The sequence below is a fragment of the Histoplasma capsulatum genome, genomic scaffold (genome assembly GCF_000149585.1).
Source record: "Histoplasma capsulatum NAm1 scaffold_1 genomic scaffold, whole genome shotgun sequence".
NCBI classification, from domain to species: Eukaryota; Fungi; Ascomycota; class Eurotiomycetes; order Onygenales; family Ajellomycetaceae; genus Histoplasma; species Histoplasma mississippiense.
In genome coordinates, this window is record NW_001813982.1 from 1,316,288 (window position 1) to 1,340,763 (window position 24,476).

Genomic DNA, 24,476 nt, shown 5'->3' on the forward strand with positions numbered 1-24,476 from the left:
GGTCCCGAGATGAAGAGATAAAAGTCGACAGTATGAAAACGGAGGGGAATATAAAATGCAAAAGAAAAAAGAAATCCTAGTTCCTCTGAAGGGTAACCTCCTTCCTGCCTTAGGCCAAAGTTTAAAGTTAATCAATATAATTCAATTTCGCCCCGATAAGCCGTAATCCAACTTAAAGTGAAAAAAAAAAAAAAAAAAGGAGAAGAAGAATAAATAAGGAATAGAAATCTGAAACATAAGAGCCAATCCACCTCAGCCCAACTTCCCTGGGGCAATTACCTCCAGAGATCCCCCTTACTCCCCTCCCGCCGATGGTGATGACGCATCCACGCGCCGCCACTACTCTTCGGCCTTTCCTCTTCGCCAGGAATCGCTAGGAACCCACCAACCCCATTCCCAACCAACACGCTCCTACGCGCCTCGTCGCCCCATGCCGGACTGAGCTGTGCACCATGGAAACTCACAGGGCGTGACGAGCTGCCCCGCCGTCGACCACCAACGCCCGCACCTGGAACATCGAGAGGCTCGTACGCTGTGAAGTTCCATTCCGCCTCTTTGGCACCCTTGCTGTATACAGACAGGGCCTGGTTGAGGCCGGCCGGGCTGCCACTGGCACCGCCGCGGGAGCCACCGAGCTGTGGGAGGGAGGCATACATGAGCATTTCCGGAAACTTGGCGTCGCGAACATAGAGGTCTACGAGGCTTGGGAGAGAGCCGGAGAGGAGGGAGGACATGAGGTACTTGTAGTAGTAGGCGGCGTGGTGTTCGGTCCTTGCGGTGATTTCGTAGTGGAGGAGGCAGAGAGCGTGGGAGGCGAGTAGTGGGACGTTGTCCTGGACAAAGCCTTCGGAGATGTATTGGGTGACGGAGAGGCTATGGATTTTAGGGGAGTTATTGAGGATGTGGTGGAGGGCGCCCGGGGTGATACCGGTGTTGGAAAGGGTGAGGTGTTTGAGAGCACGTTTGTTGCGGTTGGTGCTGAAGTAGTCCATGAATGTGCGGTCGGTGACTCCCGGAGTATTGTTTAGTGTGAGGCGCTCAATGGGGGGAAAAGGGCTTAAAGAGGGAGAATTCTTGAATAGGACGGGTTCTATCTCGTTTAAATCCTCCAGCTTCAAATCCGTTAAGCGTGGGAATTGAACCAGGACGCGGCGAAGTATGTCAATAGACGAGCTCAGGCCACATAGCTCTAACACTTCGAGGTTTTGCCAGACCTTGATCTGTGGCCGGGCTGGTTGATGCAGTTGGCGACCTTGCATAAACTGATCCACAGCATCTATCTCATCTTCTTGCTGAACTGCACTGAAGGTTTTCTCTGAGCCCCTGGAATACTTCATCCGCCGAATATCCGGGCACCGGGCGATCAAGGTCTGCTTGAGGATCATCGTCGACTCATCATCGCAGAAAACGCCCGCGGGCAAGTCCACATATCGTAGGTTAGGTAGCATTAATACCGTCTGAGCCAGCAATAGCTTACCAGCTTCTCGAGTCATGTAGGGCATCCGTAACGAGAAAACCAGTTTCCCGATGCGCTGGGATTCACGCACCGTCCTGCTGAAGAGTGTCAACCGTGTCATGGGCGCATCCAGTGGTACTGAATTGTGGTCGAGGAACGAGTTTTTCTTTCGCTTGGCTGATAATTCATACTCGAGATCACAGTAATGAACCGCATCGATACGAACATTCTGATATCTACAGCACCGTTTCAGGGATAATTAGTACCGTGCTGTATATATATAGAATGCGTTTTATATATATTGGTATAGATGTATAGATAGGGGGAGGAAACCCAAAATGGTTTGGGGGGGGGGGGGGGTAGTAAGCACATACAAGAGCTTATGGGCGGGAGAATACCATTTCCTACACACCAACGCACAGTGGGCAAGGTCCCGCATGTCACAGAGCATGCAACCATCTTCTGTCATGGACTCTTCAGAGGAGTTATAAGTATCGTCTAGAACATGAAGGCAAACATAGGAAAATATCCTGGAGAGGACCTCGAGGGGAAGGTTTTGAGTGAAGTCTCTGGAGGGACCAGAGCGGTAGCTGGAGTACTGAGGGTTTTGACGATTGTAGTTACGGTTGTTGTACTTCTCATGTTGCTCATAACCGTAGTGGTCGACGCTTTTGCTCTTCCCCTTGGAGCGGAAGTGCTTGAACAGCTTCATAGTTTTAAACTATCCCCTTCGTTGATGCTTGTGTTGTTGGGGGTTGTAATGAGGTCAAGGAGGGGACGGAAGAAAAGAACGGGGAGAAGCCGCTGGTAACCAATGTTATACCTACGCGTAGGGGCGTGCCAGTTCTAGTAGTACCAATGTCGATACTATTATCATTACTCAATAGCCTACATCGGGCAGGATGGTGTGAAACGGAGGTCTCGGAGGAGACTGATGATATGGACTGCGACGAGGTAGAGTTGGGAGATCGTCGGGATGTGACGCTGGGACAAGCCTAGGGATGTACCGGACCAGCTGAAAATGCTCGATTGTGGAAGTTTGGTGGAAGTTGGCAGGAGTTTGTTGGCCGCAGGATTGACGGCGATGGATATGAGGGCGAGATGAAGATGCTGAGGGCTGAGGAGTTGGAGTTTGATGCGGACGGATGTTGGCCCGTCCATCAGTCAGCGTGTGGCTGACATCAAATGCTCTTTATCGCCGCCTCGATCGATCAGGTCAGAACCATAACACGACGAATAACATCAAGCTGCTCAGCTACTCTAATTCCCCCCCTGAATCGAATATTTTACACCCTGCACTAGCTACTGCACCTTGCTTGCCAAGTTGCCCTCGGCCCTTCCATGCCTGAGTAGCCCGACTCTTCCACCGTGGGTCCTGGCCTCCTGGGCGAAAATACTTCCCTCCGTCGCATACAACGCGCCGCGCATTGCATACACTAAGCATCACTTCACAAGCCTAACACCCAGGCTAAACGGCACTCTCTCCTCTTTTGTTCCGGCTCTCATTTGACCATGCGCTGTTTGTATCCCCTTCCCAGTCCTGGGCCTCTTCCCCCAATCCTCCACTGCCGATTTGCACCGTCTGACACCAATTGGGCCTCCATGGCTCCAGGACGCCCAGAAAATGACCACCCAGCTTGTTTCAGATCAACGCGATGCAGCAAGACCCGCTCCTGACTCGCAGGCTTGCTTTTCCATTTCGGAATTAAAAAAAAAAAAAAAAAAAAAAAAAAAAAACTTAACTTACTTGTGTATCCATGGTTCAGAGACTCAGAACCCGCAAAGGTTCCATGCATCCACCTGCGGCAGATCAAATAATTGGAGGATCCCGCTAAACGGTGTTGGCATTCCCAGGGTTACAAAATCTTTGACCTCCGCATTTTCTCCCCCTTAACTTGTTAGACAACTACTAATCACTAACGGCTGCCAGGGCTGCCAGGGCCATGGTCAAGATCTGCAATTTTGAGGACAAAGGAAAGACGAAACAACCCGAGACAGAAATTGAAAATGAAAATGAGGGGGAAAAAAAAATAAAATAAAAATAAGACTCGTCAACGCCCAAGACATCCTTACCCTGAAGCTCTCCCCAGAACACTGATGTGTCAAAGTGTTAAACTGCAATGTTTCTTTGTCCTTTTTATCTCCTACCGTCAAGCAGATATTTATGCCGCAAGAAGCCCATCCCCTCTACCCATCTTTCACCAGTCAGCCCGAGCCAGTATCGTCCATCACCTTGTCGTGGCACATCGGCCACATAAACATAATCGCGTCATTCCCTACTCCATCCTGGGGTCTAGGAAAGATTCTTCCGATTCCGAGAAAACCTCTTTACTCGATAATACCAACCATTTCCACGATGTCTGACGAAGTTTTATTTCATATGCGGGCTTCGGCTGATATACAGCACTTTTCCACCCTGGCTTCTGTTTCGTATTGCAAAGTCTTGTATCTTATCCCCGGACTGGGGCTCAGACATGGTTCGACGTCAGAACGTCAAATAGATGTGGGAAGGAAGTGGAGGGGAATGTATAAGAGAAAACGTCGTTCTTCGCCCCCCAATAGCCCAAGTCCAATTAACTCAGGTTAGTAGAGCGAGATCAAAAAGCAGCAAAGAATTGACCGGTTATATGCATCTATGAGTACATCTATATGATAATCGCACCACCCTGAATGGGAGGTTATGAAGGTTCGCGGCGTGTGCAACATCCTCCCGTGAATGTTTCGTGGTCTTAACTCGAGCGAAGGAAAATTTTCTCGTGACGCCGAGAGGGGAAGCGAGAAGAAGCAAAATAATAAGGATGATTAGAAACTAGGGGAATATGGCTGAGTTAAAATGTTCTTCTGTTTCCCTTGCCTATTTCTTTTTCTTTTCTTTTCTGCTTTTTCCAGAAAGGGAGGGAAGTACAATAAATAATATATCACATTGAACATCATACGCTAAAAAGCTTAAATAATGATTTTTTTGAAAAAAAAATTAAAAATTAAAAAAAGAAAAAGGTGGGGACTTCAATTCATAAGACCGCTTTCCGCCGCTTTACCTCAACAACTCAGCGTGAGCTATACTCCAGAAACCTTAATCTCAACGTGGCTGCAAATAAACCGCAATCATAATCAAGGCATTTCATGAACCTGGTGGCCTGTCTGCGTTACAGGGACGGCATCTGGTTTAAAGTAGCCATGTATCAGCGAGAATTCGGGACCGTTCGCAGGGTGGTTCATGGGTATATCTCGTGCTTCGGATGGTGAGGTATTTGCGAGCATAGGGATGCGGCTTGTTGGCTACATACATTTATTAGTTCGGTTCGGACTTTGACATCATGTACACGTATCGTACAACGCTTATACATAATAGCTGCGTCTCGGCGAAGTGAGGGAGGAAAACAACCGAATGAAAGGTCGGCTATCGCAAAAACTTACATCTTCCTTACGCCACAGCTTATTGAAGAAGCCGGAGATACCGCCACCAGCATCACCACCAGATACAGAACTGTATCTAGAATTATGTCCCGAACGAGCAGCGTCGGCACCGGTATTAGCACCGGCACTCGCGACAGCTCCCCTCATCCACACACGGTACACCAACGCACCAAGAAACACCGCAATGGCAGCCAACGGAATCCCCACGCCAAGCCCGATTTTCATACCGATATCATCATCTTTAGTCTTTTCCACAGGCGATTGCGGCGCGAGAGTGAATCCTGCAGCCCCATCTCCGGTTCTTGTAGGGTTTATCAACGATGACGGAGACCCGGAGCTTGCTCCAGATCTGAACGTAGACGCAAGAGTAGCTGTGGATTGCGTGCCAGTATTCGTCGCAGGGGTTGATCCGGTCGATTTGGTGGATGCAGTCGAATCAGTTGTCCGTGGCGGCGGGATCACGCCTGATGGGGTGAATAGAGATGTAGTCTCTACGGTAGAGTTGAGGGAGACTGAGGAGCCGACGAGGGAGGAGTAGGGTGGGAGGAAGTCGAAGATCTTATGTGTGTTGTCTTGGGTGGTGCAGTTGCATTCTGGGCCGTCGAGGCAGCAGTAGGTGTCTTCCGCACAGCGAACGACGGAGTTGTGGACGTGGTCTCCTGTTATTATAGGTTAGCTTAGGAATATATAACTATATATATATATATATATATATATATGAAAAGAAGAACAGACGGAAAAAACAATATCCAGGACACGCGGGATTGTTCCACGTTGGATCAGTGCAGCTTCCTATTACGTAGTAACCGCCATCGTAGTGGGCACACATGTTATTTGTGGCGCAGACATATTGGCTCCCGCCGCAGCAGGCGGATTCGGGGTTCTGGGGGAAGCATGGAGCGTCGTTTTCTTCGACTTCGCCGCTGGGGAGGTAGCATGTCCTGCTGGCCACGGCGGGAGGGGGGTTGGAAAAGAAGAGCAGAGAGAGACATGCGGCTAATGAGGTTTGGGAGTAGATGAATTTCATATCGATAATTCGAGGAGGAATGTATTGGAATTGGAATGTGTATCCGCTCCGGTGTCAGAGGGCAAGGAGGGTACCCAAGGATTAGAGATGCATGCGGAAGATAGTGGTGCGGATATCAGCACTGGAGAGGATCAAGGGAGGGTGAGAGTGATGTAGCCTCTCGTAAGACAATGGGCGTCAGAAGAAACAGCAGGTACGTACATTACAAAAGGGGGGAACCAGGCGGAGAGGATTGAGCAGAAGCAAACGAGAACACTGAGGAGGGACCCGGGATACCAGTGGAGCGAGATGGCCAGATGCAGCTGGAAACGATTTGGAAACAATATTCACCAAGCATTTGGATATGAGCGGAAATGATCTCAAAAAGCAGACGTGTTCCTCTTTGAGTCTAGAGGCGGGATGAGAGAGAGGCCATAGTGGCTGGGTTTGGCGCAAAATAGTCCGTTGGAGGAAATGCCGAGATGATGTCGTTTGGCCCCAGTTTATTGACCAGTGTGGAGGTTAACAATATCAAGCTAGATTGAATTCAGTAAGAGGTCAATCTGCACAGACAGTCGGGGATGATAACACATCGTCTGTTTGGACATTCTGTGACATTCTCGCAGCTGATATCTGGTATCTTTACAGCTCATACCAACTCAACCCGCCATTTCCCGGTCGAGTACCAAGTATACCGCCATCGATCTCCGTTTTGAAGATGTTTCCTTGCGATGCGCCAGTTGTGGGGACTCGGGAGGGGATGCAGGAGAGCATGTGTGGAAAGTTTGCGAGCCGAGGACTTGGACAACGGACTTTCCGAAATTTGGGGGCCAAAGTGTGCAGCGAGCATGCTGAAAAATGACTGATGGATGTGACAGGGCTGGGTACTACTAATTACAGATTATCGCTGTTATTGCGGGAGAGTTCGTTGATCTTCTATTCTTATTCCTCCAACGGGCACATAAACCACTGTGCGCAACAAACACAACCAGACTCCCGCAAGAGATTTCGGCGACTTTGTGCACCGGTCCGCCATGGCGTGTGATACACACACGGCGTACCTTTGTATGATTTCAATGCGGGATCTTTCGGTCAGAGTCACTCACCAGCGTGTATCAATGTCTGCCGTGCGCACTCCAGGAGTACTGACTGAGCTTCCTTCGCTCCTTTCGTTGGAATAAACTTTTTGAGCCGCTGGGACGCCCGGGTTTCCCAGGCGTCCTATTGGCCCATATTGTCGCTGTTACCATGGCGAGGACCCTACCTTCCTTTCGGCTGCCCCACTTCTTCCCGGGGCACCTGACAAGGGGCGCTTCTAAGAGGGTTGAGCCTTGGTTAGTAGTTGTTATTAGTTAACCGTGCCATGCTTACACACTCTCTCTAGTGAGTGCGCCACAGCGTATGAAAAACCACAGCGTACGGAAAATATTATCAATATCTTCATTCTTCATCTTCAAATAATCATCATTAATTATAACCATGCCTAAATCTTCTAATTACACTGAGGAGCAGTTGCAAAGAGCTGTTGATGCGTACAAAAGCAATTCAAAATTAAAAATCACATCTCTGTCGCGAGAATTCAAAGTCCCATATGCCACCTTATATAGGAGGATCAACGGGAAGAAATCAAGGACTATGAGGGTTCCACTGAATAGAGCATTGAATGACAGCCAGGAGGAGGCAATTAAGATATGGATTCATCAGTTGGATATTAATTTTTGCCCGCCCACCATCGAGCATATCGAAGCCGCCGCGAACCGCATGTTGAGACAGCATCATACAGATCCAGAGACCGCACCTCCCACAGTAAGCAAGATGTGGGCATATCAATCCATCAAACACCTGCCAGATTACGAACGGGTCAAGCAAAAGCCCATGAATCCAAAACAGATGTCTTGTGAGAATATAAGCTTCATTATCAACTGGTTTGATCAATATGAAGCTGTCTTCAATCAATATCACTTTTTCCCCTGCGATATCTACAACTTTGATGAGATTGGATTTCAAGAAGGAGAAGGATGTGGACAGTGGGTTATAACTGTCTTTAGAGACACAAATTCCATCATACAGTCATCATACTCCCGCGGGTTAATAACAGTGGTGGAGTGTGTCAGTGCAGATGGCACAGTATTGAATCCATTGATTATAATGAAATCAAAGATCCATCTAGAGGATTGATATACACACTTCAACTTACCTGACAACTACACCATTACCGCATCCGAGTCTGGCTTTACAAATGATGAGATTGGATTTGAATGGATCAAGTGGTTCAATAAGATGACAAAAAAGTGTCAAATGAGCAGTCATTGACTGCTATTAATGAACAATCATGATTCTCATCTCACAGAAGAATTCATCCAATACTGTGATCTTCATAAGATTATTCTATTCAGATTCCCATCTCATACAAGTCATATTCTACAACCTCTTGATGGCATACCTTTTCAGCAGCATAAGCATTATCATACAAAGGCAGTTAATGAGGCCGCCCGCTACGGATATGAGCAGTATGGTGGCAGACAATTCCTTGCTAATCTGGAGAGCGTCTGACTGCAAGCATTCAAACCTGGCACTGTGAGAGCTGGCTTTGCCGACCGCGGAATGTATCCAGTTAATTGCGATATAATTCTCAATCGATTGAGACCTCTTACCATTGATGATGCCCCGGATCTCAACATATATGATGGTGATGGTGATGTATGCAATCACTTTACCCCGCCGCCTGCAGATCGACTGTCAACTGCCTCTTTGCAATTAACCTCCCCAGAGACAGTTGCAAAACTACGTCGCCAAATCGATGCAGCAGCCAAGGCCTTACAAGATGTGAAGGATACCCTTACACCTGGTTTGACAAGGCGGTTGGACAAGATCTTCAAGGGTAGCATGGTCCAGGCGGAATTGAACGCGCACCGTGAGGGTGAACTTGCAGGTCATTATCGAGCAAATAGACGTCGGGTCGTCAAATCCTCCCGCAGGCAGGTGCAAGTAGGCGGAGTCCTCACTATTAAGGATGCCAATCGCAAGATCGCGACCCGTAGAGCAGATGAGATGAAAAAGACGTTCAATAAGAATCTTCAGTCGATTGGAATCAAACCTACAAAATCTACAGCCACTCAACCACAACAAGATAATTCTATAGAATCTCAACCTACAGTGGATTCTACACCTTCTAATGAGTATATAGATAATCTTTATGTTATAGATAGATGTGGTGGTGGTTATTAATTAATTTTCGAAGATCACTATATTCAAAATATTTTCCGTACGCTGTGGTTTTCCGTACGCTGTGGCGCACTCACTAGAGAGAGTGAGTAAGCATGGCACGGTTATTGGGGGAACAAAAACAGAAGAAACAACAGATTGCGTGAATGCCCTGGTTCCCAAGAATCGAGGCCATGATATCTCCATCACTCTGTCGGTTGGTCATGAAAATGGCCTAAAGCTGATTGAGGATCTGGGAGCTATCCGCGTATGAACTTCACGGTCGCTCCTATCACGCGAACCCTATACCCAGCAGGAACGTTTCCTGTCTCCTCTAAGGAAGGGTCATCTCCATTTTCCCAGTATGGCGGAGTATCCATCTTTATTTTCGGATCATAAACCATGATCGAGTCGCCCCTCCCTATCACTTTTCTGGGATAATTTACTTCATCGAAAAGCTTGACGTTTATATATTCTTCTTGTCCCTGAAGCGCTCTGTCCCCAACCTTCTAACTAGAAATTAGCTTATCTGTAAAAGACATCCAGGAGTGACGCCAACCTCTTCAGTGTCTCCTGGCATTTTCTAGCCGATGTTGCGGTATCGCAGTCACCGTGGTGATCGCAACGGAGGGAAGGCTTCGTAGAATAATCTGCAACAGCAAGTTGTTAGAAAGGCATCGGTCGAGGTATTGAGGAGTGCTTTCACTTTCGTAATTCTCTTTAGATTAAACTGCGCCGTATGCTCATAAGTAGGCTTTGTTGTTTTGTCAAGCATGAATCCGACCACCTGCCTTCTAGGAGCAGAGAGGTGACCGACCGACAGACAGGTAGTAGCGATGATATAACCAGCTGGATTTAAATACAGACTGGTAAATTACTGATGTGGAAGGCTTTAAAGTGGCATCAGCCTTCAGCTGGCACTCAAAAGACTGATTCTCCAACGTGGAGAAAGTTTTTTTGAGGGGCAAAGGATAGGGTGACATGTGACCGGTAACTGTCCCTCCTGAAAAGTCATGGTCGCGTTGGGCAGCAAAAAAATCAGAGCATAAAATCCTCCTCTGAGGAAATAGATCTTGAACAAGTAATATCACAGCTCAACCTTACACAAACTTTTGCCACCCATTCACTATCTTTTGTGTTTTCTTATTTACACAAATTTAAAAATTCATCTGCATAGGATCTTGGAGTTAACAAGCTGAAATCTTCTTTTTTCTCATTTTCTTGACAACAATAATGCATTAAGACTAGCGTGCTCTCTTGGTTCTGTTTGATGACGTTTCCACCGACTGTCCCGAAAAAGTTAAAAGTTGTCAGGCAGAACGAAGGCAAATTCATTGAAGGTTTGGAGAGGATGTATGGTAAGAGCATCCTCGTGGAGCTCAAAGCTGCAATTTGAAGCTAAGCTCCCGTTATTGTGGCGGACGTAAAGCTTGCGAAAACAGAATTTTCTGCCACCACCTGAAAAATAGTAGCAAAACACCGCAGAAATAACCAAAATATCCACGTATCTCTAGAATCATTCAAATATCATCCAATTCATTCAAATCTGCACCTTTATCTGCCAATATGCCCTCCCAGCTCAGCGAATTTACCACCAATGAGATCGTACGCCTTCTAAACGATGGTTATATGCCTGCTCAGATTGCGCGGACCATTGAGTGCCATCTGGCCACTGTATATCGAATCCAACGAAATATTCGCTGCTTTGGAACTGCTAGAAGTCCTCATTCAACATGGGGTGTAAAGCCAAAGATCACACCGGATATCTTGTCAGGTTTGGAGGACTTTTTTGAGGCATATCCAACTGCATATCGCGATGAGGCTGTCTGCTTTGTGAAGGATGAATTTGATGTTGATATCCACCCTCATTCTTACCTCCATATTCTCCTGATTATAATCCTATAGAGGAGTCATTTCACGCGTTGAAAGAATGGATTAGAAGATACAGATGTCAGTTAGAGAATCAGTTTGATGGAGATTTTGAAACCTTCTTGCATCATGCAGTTGAGAATTTCATGGGAGAAGAAGATGCAAGAGGATATTTCAGATCTGCTCATATAGGATAGTATTGTAAAATTTAAAAAGATTCAGATTGCAATTCAATTATGATGATATATAATATCTAAGTTTCAAATTCAGAAGCAGAAGCAGTATGAGGTCTGCTGCCATCATTACAAACAGCAGATAAAGACAATTTAATCTCCTTCAACTGTGACTGCCAGATAGGACTCTTTAACCCATTTCTTATTATCGAGAATATACCCATTCCAATATTCAACTGAACCACCTGCTCATTTGTCATTGTCCGTATATGATCCAGTTCAAATCCTTCATTCTGAATAATGCTCTTTGCAGTTAAAAGAGCTTCTGCTCTTCGAGGTCTCTCTGTCATCAACCAGTTGAAGAACTCATCAATAAACAGATCCGCGTGTTCACCAAACTGAGGGATTGGACTACTTCGAATAGGAGGCAGGTTCGGATTCGATGGCAGGTTCGGATTCGATGGCAGGTTTGGATTCGATGGCAGGTTCGGATTCGATGGCAGGTTCGGATTCGATGGCAAGTTTGAATTCGATGACAAGTTTGAATTCAGTCCTCCCATGCCTCCCATTCCTTCCATCATATATTTCATCACCATCACATTGATTATCTCACTTGGAGACACAATATTAGATGAAGAAGGAGTTGAGGGAGGAAATATAACTGCTGGCATCTGAGGTGTCTGTATAGAAGGATTAGAAGCAGAGATAGATTCGCTTTTTTGTTCCTTCTTCTCCTTTCTATCCATTAATCTTTTTGTCATCTTTCTTGAGGGATTTTTAACTGTTGCATGTCCACGTTCAACATCATCTATCCAACTGGCAATCTCACTACTCAGGAGTTGAATATGAGTATCATCAAAAGCTATCCAACAAGTGCCCTGCTCAAAGTTATGACAATTCATCTTTTGACAACGCCAGTGAGCAGTTATCTCACGCCCAATCCGCAAAGAATCATGCTCATTTGACCGTCGATTTCGAGCCTCCTTCAGCTGCTGGCTAGTGGCCGTGGATCTTGTACGCGTAGGCGGCAGCTTTTCGTCATCGGATATTTCATGAATTCGAGGGGATTTGGCAGGACGATAGAGAGGGGATTTGGCAGGTGGTGAGATTACTTCTTCTTTGACATCTAATGCTCTTTTTGATGCCAATGCCTGGGTTGTTAATTGGGAATCCGACACTCCAATGAAAGCTGCAGGACCGCGTATTACAGAGGTGTTTGAGGATAGAGTTGAGATATCAAGAAGATTAAAAGAGGTGGTAATCTCGATGCTAAATCCGCTCATCTTCTCCTTATATAACTCCTTCAAAAGAGTGATAATCTCTCTCCAATCTGTCTCCTTCTCAAGGGTGATTTTGATTGAAGATCCACGTTTGTTTGATGAGCTGACTGCTATACAATTTGCAACTTCTATCTCCTTGCAGTTCTGCTTCATAACATACTCTTCAGCTATTCTTTTTGCAGTATATTGGATATGATAGAAGCTGACAGTCATATCATTTGTTGTGACATTCCGTAACTTGATCTTTATAGGCTCCTTTATCCCATTGATAATCACCCGTTCATACAGCCTGAATGAGATCTCAGGCTCAGGGGTAGATCTTCTGACTGTGTCTCCTCCTCCTCCTCCTCCTCCTCCTCCTCCTTATCCTCCTTCTCATCATCAGTTGGATTCTCGTCATTATCCGGAACATCCGGAACAGGCGGTTTGGACAGACGAAGGCGCAGGGTAGTTGGAGTCCTTTTACGAGCTTGCGAGGCAGTAGAACGGTGGGTGTTGCGGGGCATATTGGCAGATTTGATGATAAAGGTGCGTATTTGAATGAATTGGATGATATTTGAATGATTCTAGAGATACGTGGATATTTTGGTTATTTTTGCGGTGTTTTGCTACTATTTTTCAGGGGGTGGCAGAAAATTCAGTTTTCGCAAGCTTTACGTCCGCCACAATAGCAGCAGTTGGCATGTGGTCAAAGAGCATTACCGTTGCAAATTGCGTCCATAGTGGCTGTATCATGTACCCCAAGACTGTGATAATCATTGAAATGAGCGACAAAAGCCCCGCAGCTGTGGTTGCCGCCCAAAGTGCTCGCCGATGCCGTGAGATTACGGTTGTTGACAGACACACGAACATTTTCAGATAGAAAAAATGTCTTTCTAGGGAATGAACTCTTGGGCTGTTCTCGTTCGCTGCACAGATTATCCAGAGCCTAAGATACTGTATGAAAAGGAAAATATTCTCGACAACAGTGAGAGCAAGAACCACTGAGTATATAAGATGTCGCGATCTCGGTGAAATGCCATCACTGAAAAAGCTAGAATCGTCAGTGACTATTATTATAATCGTGAGGAGTATAACCTACGAAAATAGTGTCAAGAGCTTGCAAACAGGGAGTGCGATGGCAAAGCTATTAAGTAGCTGGGAAAGATGATTTCTGAGAGTGAGATACTAAAAAACAGTTAGCTTTCTCAGCACGGTGCTGGAAGGAGCGTGCTGACCTCGTGTATTGTCGGTAGAACCAGGAGCACCCCGATTTCAAAAGTGAGAATTGGCCTTGAAGGATCTTCCATAGCAATCAGCATTGTCCAGTCGTTAACTAAATGTACACTTTACCTTGTTTCCAGACCGGATAAAAGGCAGCTAGAAAGATAGAAATAATGGTCCCCATAAAGACTATTGCGCCTATTATCGCCTGACATAGAAGGGTTGGATTTCTGTGTAACAATCTGATCTTTAAAAGGTCTCTATTTGCAATTAAAATCAACCAAAACATAAGACTCGCTCCTGAGGAGACCGATGCGATTGTCGAAGCTGCAAGTTGAAACACAAGGAAGTTTCCCATTATCAGTTACATTGAGCTCACAATGAGCAGCACTTTGATGAGTGAGTTGCTCTCTATATATACTTGCTCTTATCCTCATATCCTTCCCTTGTGTGGATCGGGAAATACTAGTCTCGGAACTTAGTGTTGTTAGACTGAAACATCTCCAGCCAAATACAGCTTTTTATGACTTGTATAGCATATCTTCCTTTTGGATTTGTACAAGTGTAATGTACATAGCTTCCTTATGTTTTAAAATGCTCGGGATTGTATGCAGTGACCAGGGGTCAACGTTACACAAATCATGCAGCTCTAGGCAGCACAGGCTGTGTGATGTTCCCCATTTATGAGAATCCAAAATCAAACCCTTACCCTAGTGCAAACCTATATAAACATGGCAAAGACACGTCTCAAGACCACATCTCACACACTACAAGCCTTATTTGACGTTTACTAGCCTCACATTAAGATTCTTTCGAACATTCTTTGCTCGCCTTCATCACTTCCACGTAAGATTCTGGCTCTAATTATTTTGGATTACTGTTACTTACAATCTTTCTCAGCATGTGTACTGTTGACGTTTCCACAAAAATTTATGAATGTGGCGACAGAGTCACAGAAGATGTCAAATTTACTCCTTGCTCTGACATTGACACTCCTTCCTGTCCCGGCCGCAAGGAAAACACTTTGGGTTCGAACAGAGTGAAAGGAAAATGTGGGAGACATGGTTGTATTAATCCTTAGGTAAGAACTGCCACAGTCTGCATTCAGCTGTTAGTCAACTAAGGGTATATTTTTTGGCAACAAAGGCACGCCTCACAAGTTTCCACAACTTCGGAAATCATAAATGGATGACAGACAATGTTTTGTTTTCTGCTGTGTTATTTCAAATAGCAATTAGGACTCAACACTCTCATGCCTCCCAGCCTGTAACGAAATTTCTTCAAATATGATGCTCTGATCACGAACAATTGTATCTACTTCTCCGTACTGTTCCATCCAGCAACCTTGTATAATGTCTCCGCCAATTAGACCTTCAACTGGGGGAAACATACCCAAGGAGAAGAGTTCATCCACCCTTTCTCCGTAACTCAATTTCTCCTTCAATGATCCGAACGGCCCTGCAGACTTGTATGGCCAGTGACCAGTCATAATTGTATAGAACACTGATCCAAGGCTGAATAGATCTGTCGCTTTTGTTGATACCCAAGGTTTCCGTGGGTTGAAAAAGCCAGAATCTGGGAGATGTCCACCATCTATGACACCGCTAGTTGAGCCTCCAAAATCACTAAGGAATAGATTGAGAATACCATCGGAATTCCTGTGCAGCAAATAGTTTTCGGGGCGTAGATCAGAGTGGATGACGCCTTTCTGGTGAATGTATCGTATAGCTTCTGCAGCTTGGGAGCACCATTGAAGACGCAAGATTGTACTAATCACGCCATTGCCGTGGTCAAGGTATGTTTGCAAATTGCCAGCATTGGCCTCAACAAAAAGTAAGCCTCGGGGGCTTTCAGAGGGGCCAAGGAACCTGAGCATACATTAGTGCGGAAAAGAAATGAAATTTTGAGTGTCCATACTTTATTATTCTAGGGTGGTCCCCTAAGATTCCAAGAATTTGCTCTTCAACATCGAAACTGTGCTTGATATGCTTGACCGAATCGTGGGATTCTGCGTTTGGAGAATGCCACCATGAATAGCGAGGCGATTTGAGAACAACCCCAGGTTTGATCCGTGTAATGATGGAGGTTGAGCCATGATCCAGAACTTCTTTGAGATGAGGTTCATAGGCTACCAGTTCCGAGCTTCCGTCCCATGCAACTGCTCTATTTTCTTCAGTGTGCGTTTGTGAATCTTTCGGTGGAGTTGATTTCGCGTGCTAGACAATAAAAGTTTAGTGAAAGACAAACTATAGTTTGGCGTTGTATCTTACTTGCCGTATCTCCTTTTCTATGCTTGTGCACTGCTCAACATCCTCAAATCCTGGCTCAGCCGACCCATTGAGCCGAAATTGGAATGGACGAACGATACTCCTTGAAAACACAGAGATAAAATGCCATAGAGTAGACCATATCGGCCAGCGAAGTGGGTGGATGAAGGTTAGCATGACGATGCTGAGACCTTAAAGCTTTTCGAAGATGATCTTGCTTAATTGCTCGCAATTTTATAGCCAAATTAGACTATCGGAAAATTGTAATTCCGGCTCACTAGTAGCCTCAGCAGAAGTTACACCCAATACCTCGTTCACCCAACAGACGCAGGTATTGAAGCGGCCAAGGAGGCAGAAATAGTGTATGACATCAACATCAGCTGATTAAGAGACGAAGTAATTATTATCATTTGGATTATTCTACGTCAACTTGACCTAGAATATCATAAACACACTACCTCATTGATCCTTTGCCATGGCCTCGCCGTAAAAACCTAAGATTTTTTTAGTACAGTCGCGTCTGTAAAACACCTCTTGGAGCCGGAACGGGACTCTAACATTCTTGGTTTGGCACCCGAAGATGATCCGATCCAGGAAACTCCCAGGAAACTCCCAGGACTCCTAGCATGTCACGCCCGGTTCTAATGGCACTTTTGGTTTGACGCCGGGTATGCCGACGACGGAGTTCGTGGCTTGAACCACGCTCACTACGAAATCCTACATGATCTTGAATATTTCATGACTGGTTCAGTTCGTTCACGTGATGCTACCCAAGTTGTCTTTCTGGGATTCCCCTCCAGTAGACCACCAAAGCCGGGTACGTTATGATTACTTAACTGGGCTGAATTCGAAAAAGTGGGATACTGATGTGGGTGGCAGATCGTGGCACAGGATTATTGGTTGATCCAATCAGGGAAACTGCACCTTGCGTTTACGCCCAACAAAGTCCGATCTCTATTGGTGGCAAGCGAAGAAGAATTGACATCAGGGAAAAGCATTCTCCTTCTCTCCCTTTCTTCCTCTCTCCCTGTCTCGTAGTCCTGTTCTTTCTCGGATAACAACTGAGAAAAGACAAAAATGGTAGCACCAGAGGACGAGCTCAAAGAAGCTCTTTCAAGGTGAGGAGTTAGTGTTCCCTTAACTTCACTCGTTAATGTCTTCTATTAGTGTTCTCAACACGGGCCTATATTCCGACCTGGAAATCCTCTCTCGAGGTAGGAGTTTCAAGGTACATCGATGCATTGTTTGCCCTCGATCGGAATTCTTCAAGAGATCATGTAGTGGAGGCTTCAAGGCATGGCGCTCCCTGAGATATTGACAGTCATTTCAGCTTCTAATCTGAACAGGAGGCGGCGGCCGGGCGGATAGATCTTGACGATGACCATCCATTGATAATTGAAAAGGCGGTGAACTATCTTTATAAACTTGACTATTCGGACGACGACTACCGTACTGGGCCCCTTTTGCCGGAAGTGGAAGAACAATCGCTTTTGAGAGATCCATGTGCTCTCTTTTCGGACCTCAGTGATGAAGGCATGCTGGAAATCTCCAGTGAGCATAAGAGCGGTACCCTTCCGCTTTTATTCAATGCTCAGATCTATGCTTTTGGTGAAAAATACGGAATTCCAGGGTTAAAGGAACTTGCAAAGGAGAAGTTCGAAGCTGCTATTGAGCATGCTGGATGCGACCCCATAGTTTGCTCAGTGGTTAGCCTTGTGTATAAGTCCACTTGTGACGGAGACCGCGGCTTACGGGATGTGATGCTCAGAATTGCATATCAAAATGCTGCTACTTTAGGACCACAGCCAGAGTTTCAGAGGACCCTTGAAGCACTACCTTCTTTTACACTGGATCTGGCCCGTGAGTTTATTAAAAACACAACAAACCCCTCTGCTTCTGAAACAGTCCCTACTTCTGGGACAGTTCTTGCTTTCGAGAGGGTTCCTGCTTCTGGGATAGCAACAGGATTTGGGCGGTGAGTGTGAGTGGCTCTCTTTATCATTGGACCTCTCTGCGGTGAGGTTAACGGTTACTAGGATGGCAAAACGACGAAGCTACTGCTATGACTGCGAGAGGGAATTCGTTGACCGTCAAGCGCTTCGTCAGCATGACACGGATTATCATAGCTATTGTACAGACTGTAAACAGTCATTTTCCTCAGCCAAGAAAGCCAGGGCGCATCGTACTCGCAACCATTGAACACTACATAAGGCCAGCCGCTGACTTGTCTTGCGACTCTGATCGGTTTGTCACAATTCCATTCCTTCGACGAAATATAAAGAGGACTTTCGGGGGATACGAAGTGCATGCCAAAATGACATTGGATGATATGCAGGAGTATGGGCGGCATTTTTTCCTGTGTGTGATGAATGAATGGACGTGGTGAGAATCTGAAATCAAAAAGAAATTAAATTCTCTCTAGTATACAGGTTTCTACTTTCAATTCCAACTGCATATCTTCTGCGTCTTTACACTAATTCCCGAGATCACTCGCGTCGACTCTTATCTGGCTACGGACGATAAATCGGTTGGTATTTCGTCTCTCTGTACAGGCATGGAAGTGGGGAGGAGACAATCGCATTGTCGGAGCACTCAGTATATTGGATAACGCACTTGGTTCAAAAGAATCAAGCCAAACAACATTCACGCTCAAAATCACTGGCCTCAACTAGCGCGATCTAAGGAAATCATATGTCATGAACTAGGCAAAAGCCATGGAGCATTGCGTCCGCATCCTGGTACGGTGACAATATTTGGATATGCCATTGTGGGTAAAAATCGCGACTATCACCAAGACATAGGTTCCGATGAAGTATTAGTCCATTCAAATGTTTCTCGATTTTAAGGCCATCAAATAGTGACCAATGCGCCCCGAACCCGTGTCTTGTATCATAAGCAGTAAAAGAGCGTACATGATGTGCGCAACAGAAACTACCAGGCGGTGGCATCCCTCACATTAAATATCCTCAACAAGAAAACAAGAGCTATTCACTGACTCTCATCCTTTTTAGCACCGGCGCCGCTTCTTCAGCCGTGAAGATCTCCTGGGCTCCGGAGAAGTGGACCCTGCTCGCTTTCTCGCCTGAGAGGCTCTGCTTGCAAGCCCGATGTCCAACTTCTCCTTGTATCACTTGAGCTGGTCCGGAGCAACCTTCGCAACGTCATCCTCCGACCGCCAAATGGGCGGCCACAGGAGAAACTCGAGGCGCTTATCCTTAGCCTGCCAATATAGGAGGATATAAAGGCCGCTTGTGTCTGGCTCAAAGCGACATGCAAAAGAGTCGCCGACTGCAGCATGGGTGTCCTTTGAGTGTTTGTTCCCAGAGACATTATCTGCCACTCCAGTGGGGATAGACTGCGGTGACAATGGTGCGACATTCTCCTTGTTGCTGCCAGCGCCGCCAAGACATCCTGTACTCATCAAGATGTGCCCTCTGCAGCCCACAATATTAGAAAGACTCACGTTTGCTTGCAGTGATCGCCTTCGCCTCTGGCTCTGACCGGGCAGGTCCTGTTGGGCGTGACCCCAACTGTGGCTGCGCCTGCGACTCCCCTTCCAAGTCCTGGGCTGACATTGCCTCCCTGTTCCTTCCACCGCTAGCTTCACTATCACTCTCACACTCAGTATCACCTTCAAGGGTTGACTCTTCTCGATCTTCACTGAGAGGCTCTGTGTCATGTTCTTCATCCATACTAGCCTCCAGGTCAATCGGGTTGGTGACGATCCAGGTTCACTGTCAACTGAACGAGAAGGGCGTACAAATTGGGACAGAAGTTGATCAACAGTTGGAGGACTCGATCCGCGAGAGCTCTGAGAATTGTAGAAGCTCGTTGTCAAGGATTCTTGTTCAAACACTGATTAGTTTTTGGATAACAACTTAAAGTCGTTGTACCTACCTGGAATCTCGCGTGCCGCAGAATGTTCCCGCAGAGAGGGTGTCATCGTCAGTGGAGAGTTGGATTTGCTGCTTGCAATGGTAGGATATCGTAGTGCTCTGATCCTTTTGAAGGGGCAAATTTGGTCGGGAGAGTGGCGCTTTTATGTTTACGACGACCGCAACACGGGCGAATGGGGGAAATCCTACTGTGCCATTCTACCTGCTCGCTTCCATCACATTTTCCCCGCAGGAAGAATCACCACAGCGCAGGAGCGTTAATGTCATGGAGGGTCAAGTTAGCGCCACTCGCCGTTTGTAACATCATGACACCCTAAGGGGGCTTCCATTGCCAGCGAAGCGAGATTGATAGCCCTGCTTTTATCCCCTCCTTGGCGAAATGCAAATATCCATTCGCAACATCCCTGGGTGTGCTCGTGGCGAGCTGAAAGGTGGGTGCAGTACAAGCGTCTCCTCCCAAAATGAGTTACAAGGGTCAGACCATGGACCAAGGACTGCTTTCACCTGTTGTAGCAGAGCGCCCGAGCGCCCATGCACTGATCAGGAATTCGCTCTTAATCGCAAAAAGTACGCAGCGACGTAGGCATCATCATGAGCGAAAATTGATACCAAATCAAGTTAGAGAACAAGCCCAATATCCAGGATGACAGTAAGGTCGGCCAAATCCTGGTAAAACAAGGCATGAAAATGAACGTCACCTGCCACCTTGCAATACCAGCCGCCATCCACGCAGAAAATAAGGGAAGATCATCCCTCTCGCATTTTATTTCCTAAACTGTAGCATCGACCGAAGGGGTGCTAGATGATTGTCATGCGACCATAGCCACTCCAATGCACGGTCTTATCGCTTGGACACGAATTCCCAATAGCGAATCAGTCTGTTAAATCATCTTGAAGTGCAGATCGTGAAGATGGGGAAACTCCGACGTCGCATCACATCGTCGCATCGTCCCCTTCTCTCCGGGTCGATTTTAGCACCCAGGAAGCTGAGGCTGAAGTCCAGTTTCCTCGACTCAGTATCTTGCTGCTAGCCAAGAAGGAACATAGCGTGACTGAGAATTTACCTGCACTGGAGCAGTTTGGATCATGTCCACATCATGCATCGGACACGGCGCGAGGGCTGGATCGCCGGGGAGATAATTTTCTTCATCCGGACACATCACCCTTGTAGCCAACTCTCATCGTGGTCAGGGCCTGACGCGTAATGATCCGCGGCGCAGCAAGGCAGATACCGTTTCTGCCGTGCTGAGGCATTTTTTTCATTGGCGTACCATATCAACAATGGTCATAAGACCGCCCATCACCGGCATGGACCACAGGTGAGAAACGTCGGGGTTCGCCGATCGACTGCGAAAAGGAGAGATAAGGACCACAAGTACCAAGGCACAGAATGGGATTGGCAGCACTGATAGAATAGAAGTGCAGAACTCAAATCATAGAATGTAAAGAAATAGCTGGTCTTGTATCTGACAGGAAAATGAGATCAACAAAGCGAAGGGGAAACCTCAGCCAGTCACAGTCCCTCACACACCAGATATCCCAGTAGTGATCTCAGTCTGTGCATAATTCTAGGGGAATTGGACTGTAGAGTGAAACGAAATTGCATCAGGGAAGAAGGGAAGTGAACAGAGTCGCCAGGTCGAGAACTGTTTCAGCTGCGGCGCAGCCGGTCCGCATGGCGCTGACGGTGGGGCCAAAGGGAAGCCAAAGGGAAGGGATGCGCGGCACACACGAGACAAGAGAATTGTGAGGAAAGAAAGGGAAAATAGGGACGATGGAGAGAAGATGTTCGAGCGGCGGGAGAAGGGGGTTTTATATAGTCCAGAAAGCGGCGATATTGCGCTAAACCCGATCGGACTGGCGCTAAACTCTACAGGGCAATTCCCCATGATACGGTATACCTAGGTACTATGTGTGGGTCACGTGGGATAGGGCTTGTGTAGTACATAGCTCCAACAGCGCTGCTCCTCCAACAGTCAATCACCACGCGGAAAGCACAAATCAGAGAATTCCATTCGCCATGGGTTGAGCCAATCAGATAAGTGCGGAAGACGCGAGTGACGGTAGACAGCAAGCTTCTGCTTCCCGAGGGAGGAAATTGGGGCCATAAATGAGTTATGAACAACTGGTGGTGATCAGCGTGGGCGGGACTTCCTGGGCGAAGAACTACATTTGTTGGGCATTCACATATGTTGGGTTGGCGTTGCTTGGCGTTGCGTTGTGGACTGGGACCATAGAAGGTCAATGGGCGAGGTGGGAATTATCTAGATGTCAGATCCCAGGCTGCATCCATGTCTCCCCTGCATTTCCTTAACTTATTGGCGGTTCTGTTCGTTCGCCATCATCCATACAGGCGGTATATTTCCAACATCCAACACTGGGATGAGACAAATATCCCGTGAACAACAGCAAAGAGTAGAATGTGTGCCACTTTCGAAGGAGGGACATGCAGTACTCTGTATCTATTGAAATGTGTTCTTGCTGGTGTGGTCTGCGATGCGCAATCCTGAAAAAAAGTCTCACATAACTGTTCATTGTTCATTCTCCAGCCTACCCGCCCCTTATGTAACCACCGCTGTGCAAAATATCACCGTTGTGCCAGTTCTCGCATTTTTTCATCCCCAACCGGCATCATATTGATTGCCTTCTAAATGATCAGAGTTGATGGATTGTGAAACTTCTGAAGTTTTCTGAAGTTATCTAACATCTCATCAAAAGCAATCTTCTTGCCCATCTGGCGGGAGCAGGAGTGATGATAGGGGACATTGAATTGATGAGCAAGAGTAGCACGGCTGAGGCCAGGACATCTTTCATCAAATCCTATAGCTGCTTCTACACATTTATCAAATTCTTGAGATCTTTCAACCATCTTGAGATAGAGAGAATTGCGTGGTTGGGGATGGAAAACCGCGAGAACCGGGCACAACGGTGATATTTTGCACAGCAATGCTTACATAATGGGTGGGGCGGTGTGTACCTCAGGAGAGCTTTCATCGGAGTGCAAGCCAGGGACCTGTTCCTGATCAACAAACAGCATGCTAGTCAGACGCAGACAAAGCGATCAACAGGCCAAAACGGTGACCGAAACATCAAACAAAGGAAGCAGGGTTCCCCCAACTGGTGCTAGCCTTATTTGGGACACATTAACCTCATCCTAGCTTGCACCATCCCAGGGTCCGTCAGTGAGAAGCTACTTGCGCTGTAAGGGTCTAGAGAAGTATTACTATGTACGGAGTATCAATCGCCTCAATACCCTCGCAGAGGTAAATGGCCACGGATATCCGCCAGAGCGCAGACATATACAGTCTCTTCTCCTCGTCGCCCTGTATTGATCCCGGCTATGACCTGACCACTTTCACCCCACAGACATCCAGGAAGTGCACAATGAAATGCACACAACTCAACCGGCGCCAACGGATCAGCCTTGCACTGATCTCTGCCTTTCTCCTCCTGCTGGCCGTTCACTATCGCAGCCAAAGGCGCTTTTCCTTCCACATTGCAAAGACATCTCATCTTCCTGTATCTCTACAACCTCCGAAAACTCACCCTCCCCTCCCCCTCCCCCTCCCCCGGGCCCCGGCCCCGGGCCCCGGCCCCTCAACATCAGACTTAGATTCTCAAAGTCTCAACGATGAACCAACTATACCCCATCACACCATAACGCGTTCCCTAGTAATCGCCTCCATCCTCGACGAAAACACTGCCTGGGCCTCCGAACTGTCCTCCACAGACCCCAACCTAACCACGGCAATCTATATCGTTGACAACCCTAACCCAAACAACACCACCAGCAAGCCCCCCCACCTAACCGTCCCCGCAAACAAAGGCCATGAAGCCATGGTCTACCTGACCTACATAATAGACACCTACCACGCCCTCCCGGACATCGTCATCTTCATGCACGCCCACGACACAACATGGCACAACAACGATTTCCTCTCCTCCTCAGGCCAAACCGTCCAACGCCTCCGCAGTGCCAAGGTCCTGCGCGACGGCTACATGAATCTGCGCTGCCACCACGAACCAGGCTGCCCAGATCACATCCACCCCACCAAGCCAACCACCACGGCCACCGCGGCCACCACAGCCGGCGAAGGCGAAACCGACGAAACGCAGAGCCACGACGACGCCCTCAACATCCCCGAGTCTGCCGTGATGGGCCTCGCCTGGACCGAGCTCTTCCCCACCACGCCCATCTCGCGCGTCCTCTCGCAACCCTGCTGTGGGCAATTCGCCGTGAGCGGCAGCCGGATCCGCGCCATGCCGCGCGAGCGCTACGTGCAGTTTCGGGAGTGGCTGCTGAAGACGACACTGGACGATCGGCTCAGCGGGCGGGTGTGGGAGTATCTGTGGCAGTATGTGTTTGGAGGGGTAGAGGAGTACTGTCCGGACGAGTATAGCTGTTATTGTGAGGGGTATGGGGTATGTTTTGGCGGGGATGAGGGGCGGTATCGGCGGTATTTTGAGCTAAGGCAGAAGAGTCGTGAGATTGAACGGGAGATTGAGAGGCTTAGGAAAGAAGGCAGCGGTGGCGATGTGGATGCGGGGAGAGTGAAGGCGTTGGAGAGAGAGAAGCAGGGATTGATGGAGGAGATGGAGGAGATTCGGGCGACGTCAGGGAGCCGGTGATGGGGATTTTGAGAGTCCCCATTTCTTTCTCCGTTTTTCATCATTTCCTGGGAATGGAGTTTATGGGATTTTAGAA

The 24,476-nt window shown here is 47.3% G+C and overlaps 7 protein-coding genes across 7 annotated transcripts; 3 read left to right on the forward strand and 4 right to left on the reverse strand.

Annotated features, from left to right (window-relative positions):
- Nucleotides 1–275: 275 nt before the first annotated feature.
- On the reverse strand, nt 276–2,168 carry HCAG_00389 (predicted protein; the record flags this gene model as incomplete). The annotated part of the gene is made up of 2 exons (XM_001543293.1): nt 276–1,692; nt 1,831–2,168. The coding sequence occupies 2 exons, from the start codon at nt 2,166–2,168 to the stop codon at nt 276–278; spliced, it is 1,755 nt and encodes a 584-aa protein (XP_001543343.1).
- Nucleotides 2,169–4,567: 2,399 nt separating this feature from the next.
- Nucleotides 4,568–5,702, reverse strand: HCAG_00390 (predicted protein; the record flags this gene model as incomplete). The annotated part of the gene is made up of 3 exons (XM_001543294.1): nt 4,568–4,735; nt 4,874–5,532; nt 5,681–5,702. The coding sequence occupies 3 exons, from the start codon at nt 5,700–5,702 to the stop codon at nt 4,568–4,570; spliced, it is 849 nt and encodes a 282-aa protein (XP_001543344.1).
- Nucleotides 5,703–7,358: 1,656 nt separating this feature from the next.
- Nucleotides 7,359–9,088, forward strand: HCAG_00391 (predicted protein; the record flags this gene model as incomplete). Its single annotated transcript, XM_001543295.1, has 4 exons — nt 7,359–7,988; nt 8,230–8,389; nt 8,440–9,058; nt 9,085–9,088. 4 exons carry the CDS (start codon nt 7,359–7,361, stop codon nt 9,086–9,088), a joined length of 1,413 nt encoding a protein of 470 aa, XP_001543345.1.
- A 2,448-nt stretch (nt 9,089–11,536) lies between these two features.
- HCAG_00392 (predicted protein) lies at nt 11,537–12,911 on the reverse strand (the record flags this gene model as incomplete). Its single annotated transcript, XM_001543296.1, has 3 exons — nt 11,537–11,733; nt 11,955–12,251; nt 12,692–12,911. The coding sequence occupies 3 exons, from the start codon at nt 12,909–12,911 to the stop codon at nt 11,537–11,539; spliced, it is 714 nt and encodes a 237-aa protein (XP_001543346.1).
- Nucleotides 12,912–16,952: 4,041 nt separating this feature from the next.
- On the forward strand, nt 16,953–18,261 carry HCAG_00393 (predicted protein; the record flags this gene model as incomplete). The annotated part of the gene is made up of 4 exons (XM_001543297.1): nt 16,953–16,993; nt 17,043–17,103; nt 17,222–17,735; nt 17,912–18,261. 4 exons carry the CDS (start codon nt 16,953–16,955, stop codon nt 18,259–18,261), a joined length of 966 nt encoding a protein of 321 aa, XP_001543347.1.
- Nucleotides 18,262–19,002: 741 nt separating this feature from the next.
- Nucleotides 19,003–19,818, reverse strand: HCAG_00394 (predicted protein; the record flags this gene model as incomplete). The annotated part of the gene is made up of 3 exons (XM_001543298.1): nt 19,003–19,286; nt 19,339–19,545; nt 19,773–19,818. 3 exons carry the CDS (start codon nt 19,816–19,818, stop codon nt 19,003–19,005), a joined length of 537 nt encoding a protein of 178 aa, XP_001543348.1.
- Nucleotides 19,819–23,155: 3,337 nt separating this feature from the next.
- HCAG_00395 (predicted protein) lies at nt 23,156–24,400 on the forward strand (the record flags this gene model as incomplete). The annotated part of the gene is made up of 1 exon (XM_001543299.1): nt 23,156–24,400. The coding sequence occupies one exon, from the start codon at nt 23,156–23,158 to the stop codon at nt 24,398–24,400; it is 1,245 nt and encodes a 414-aa protein (XP_001543349.1).
- Nucleotides 24,401–24,476: the final 76 nt, after the last annotated feature.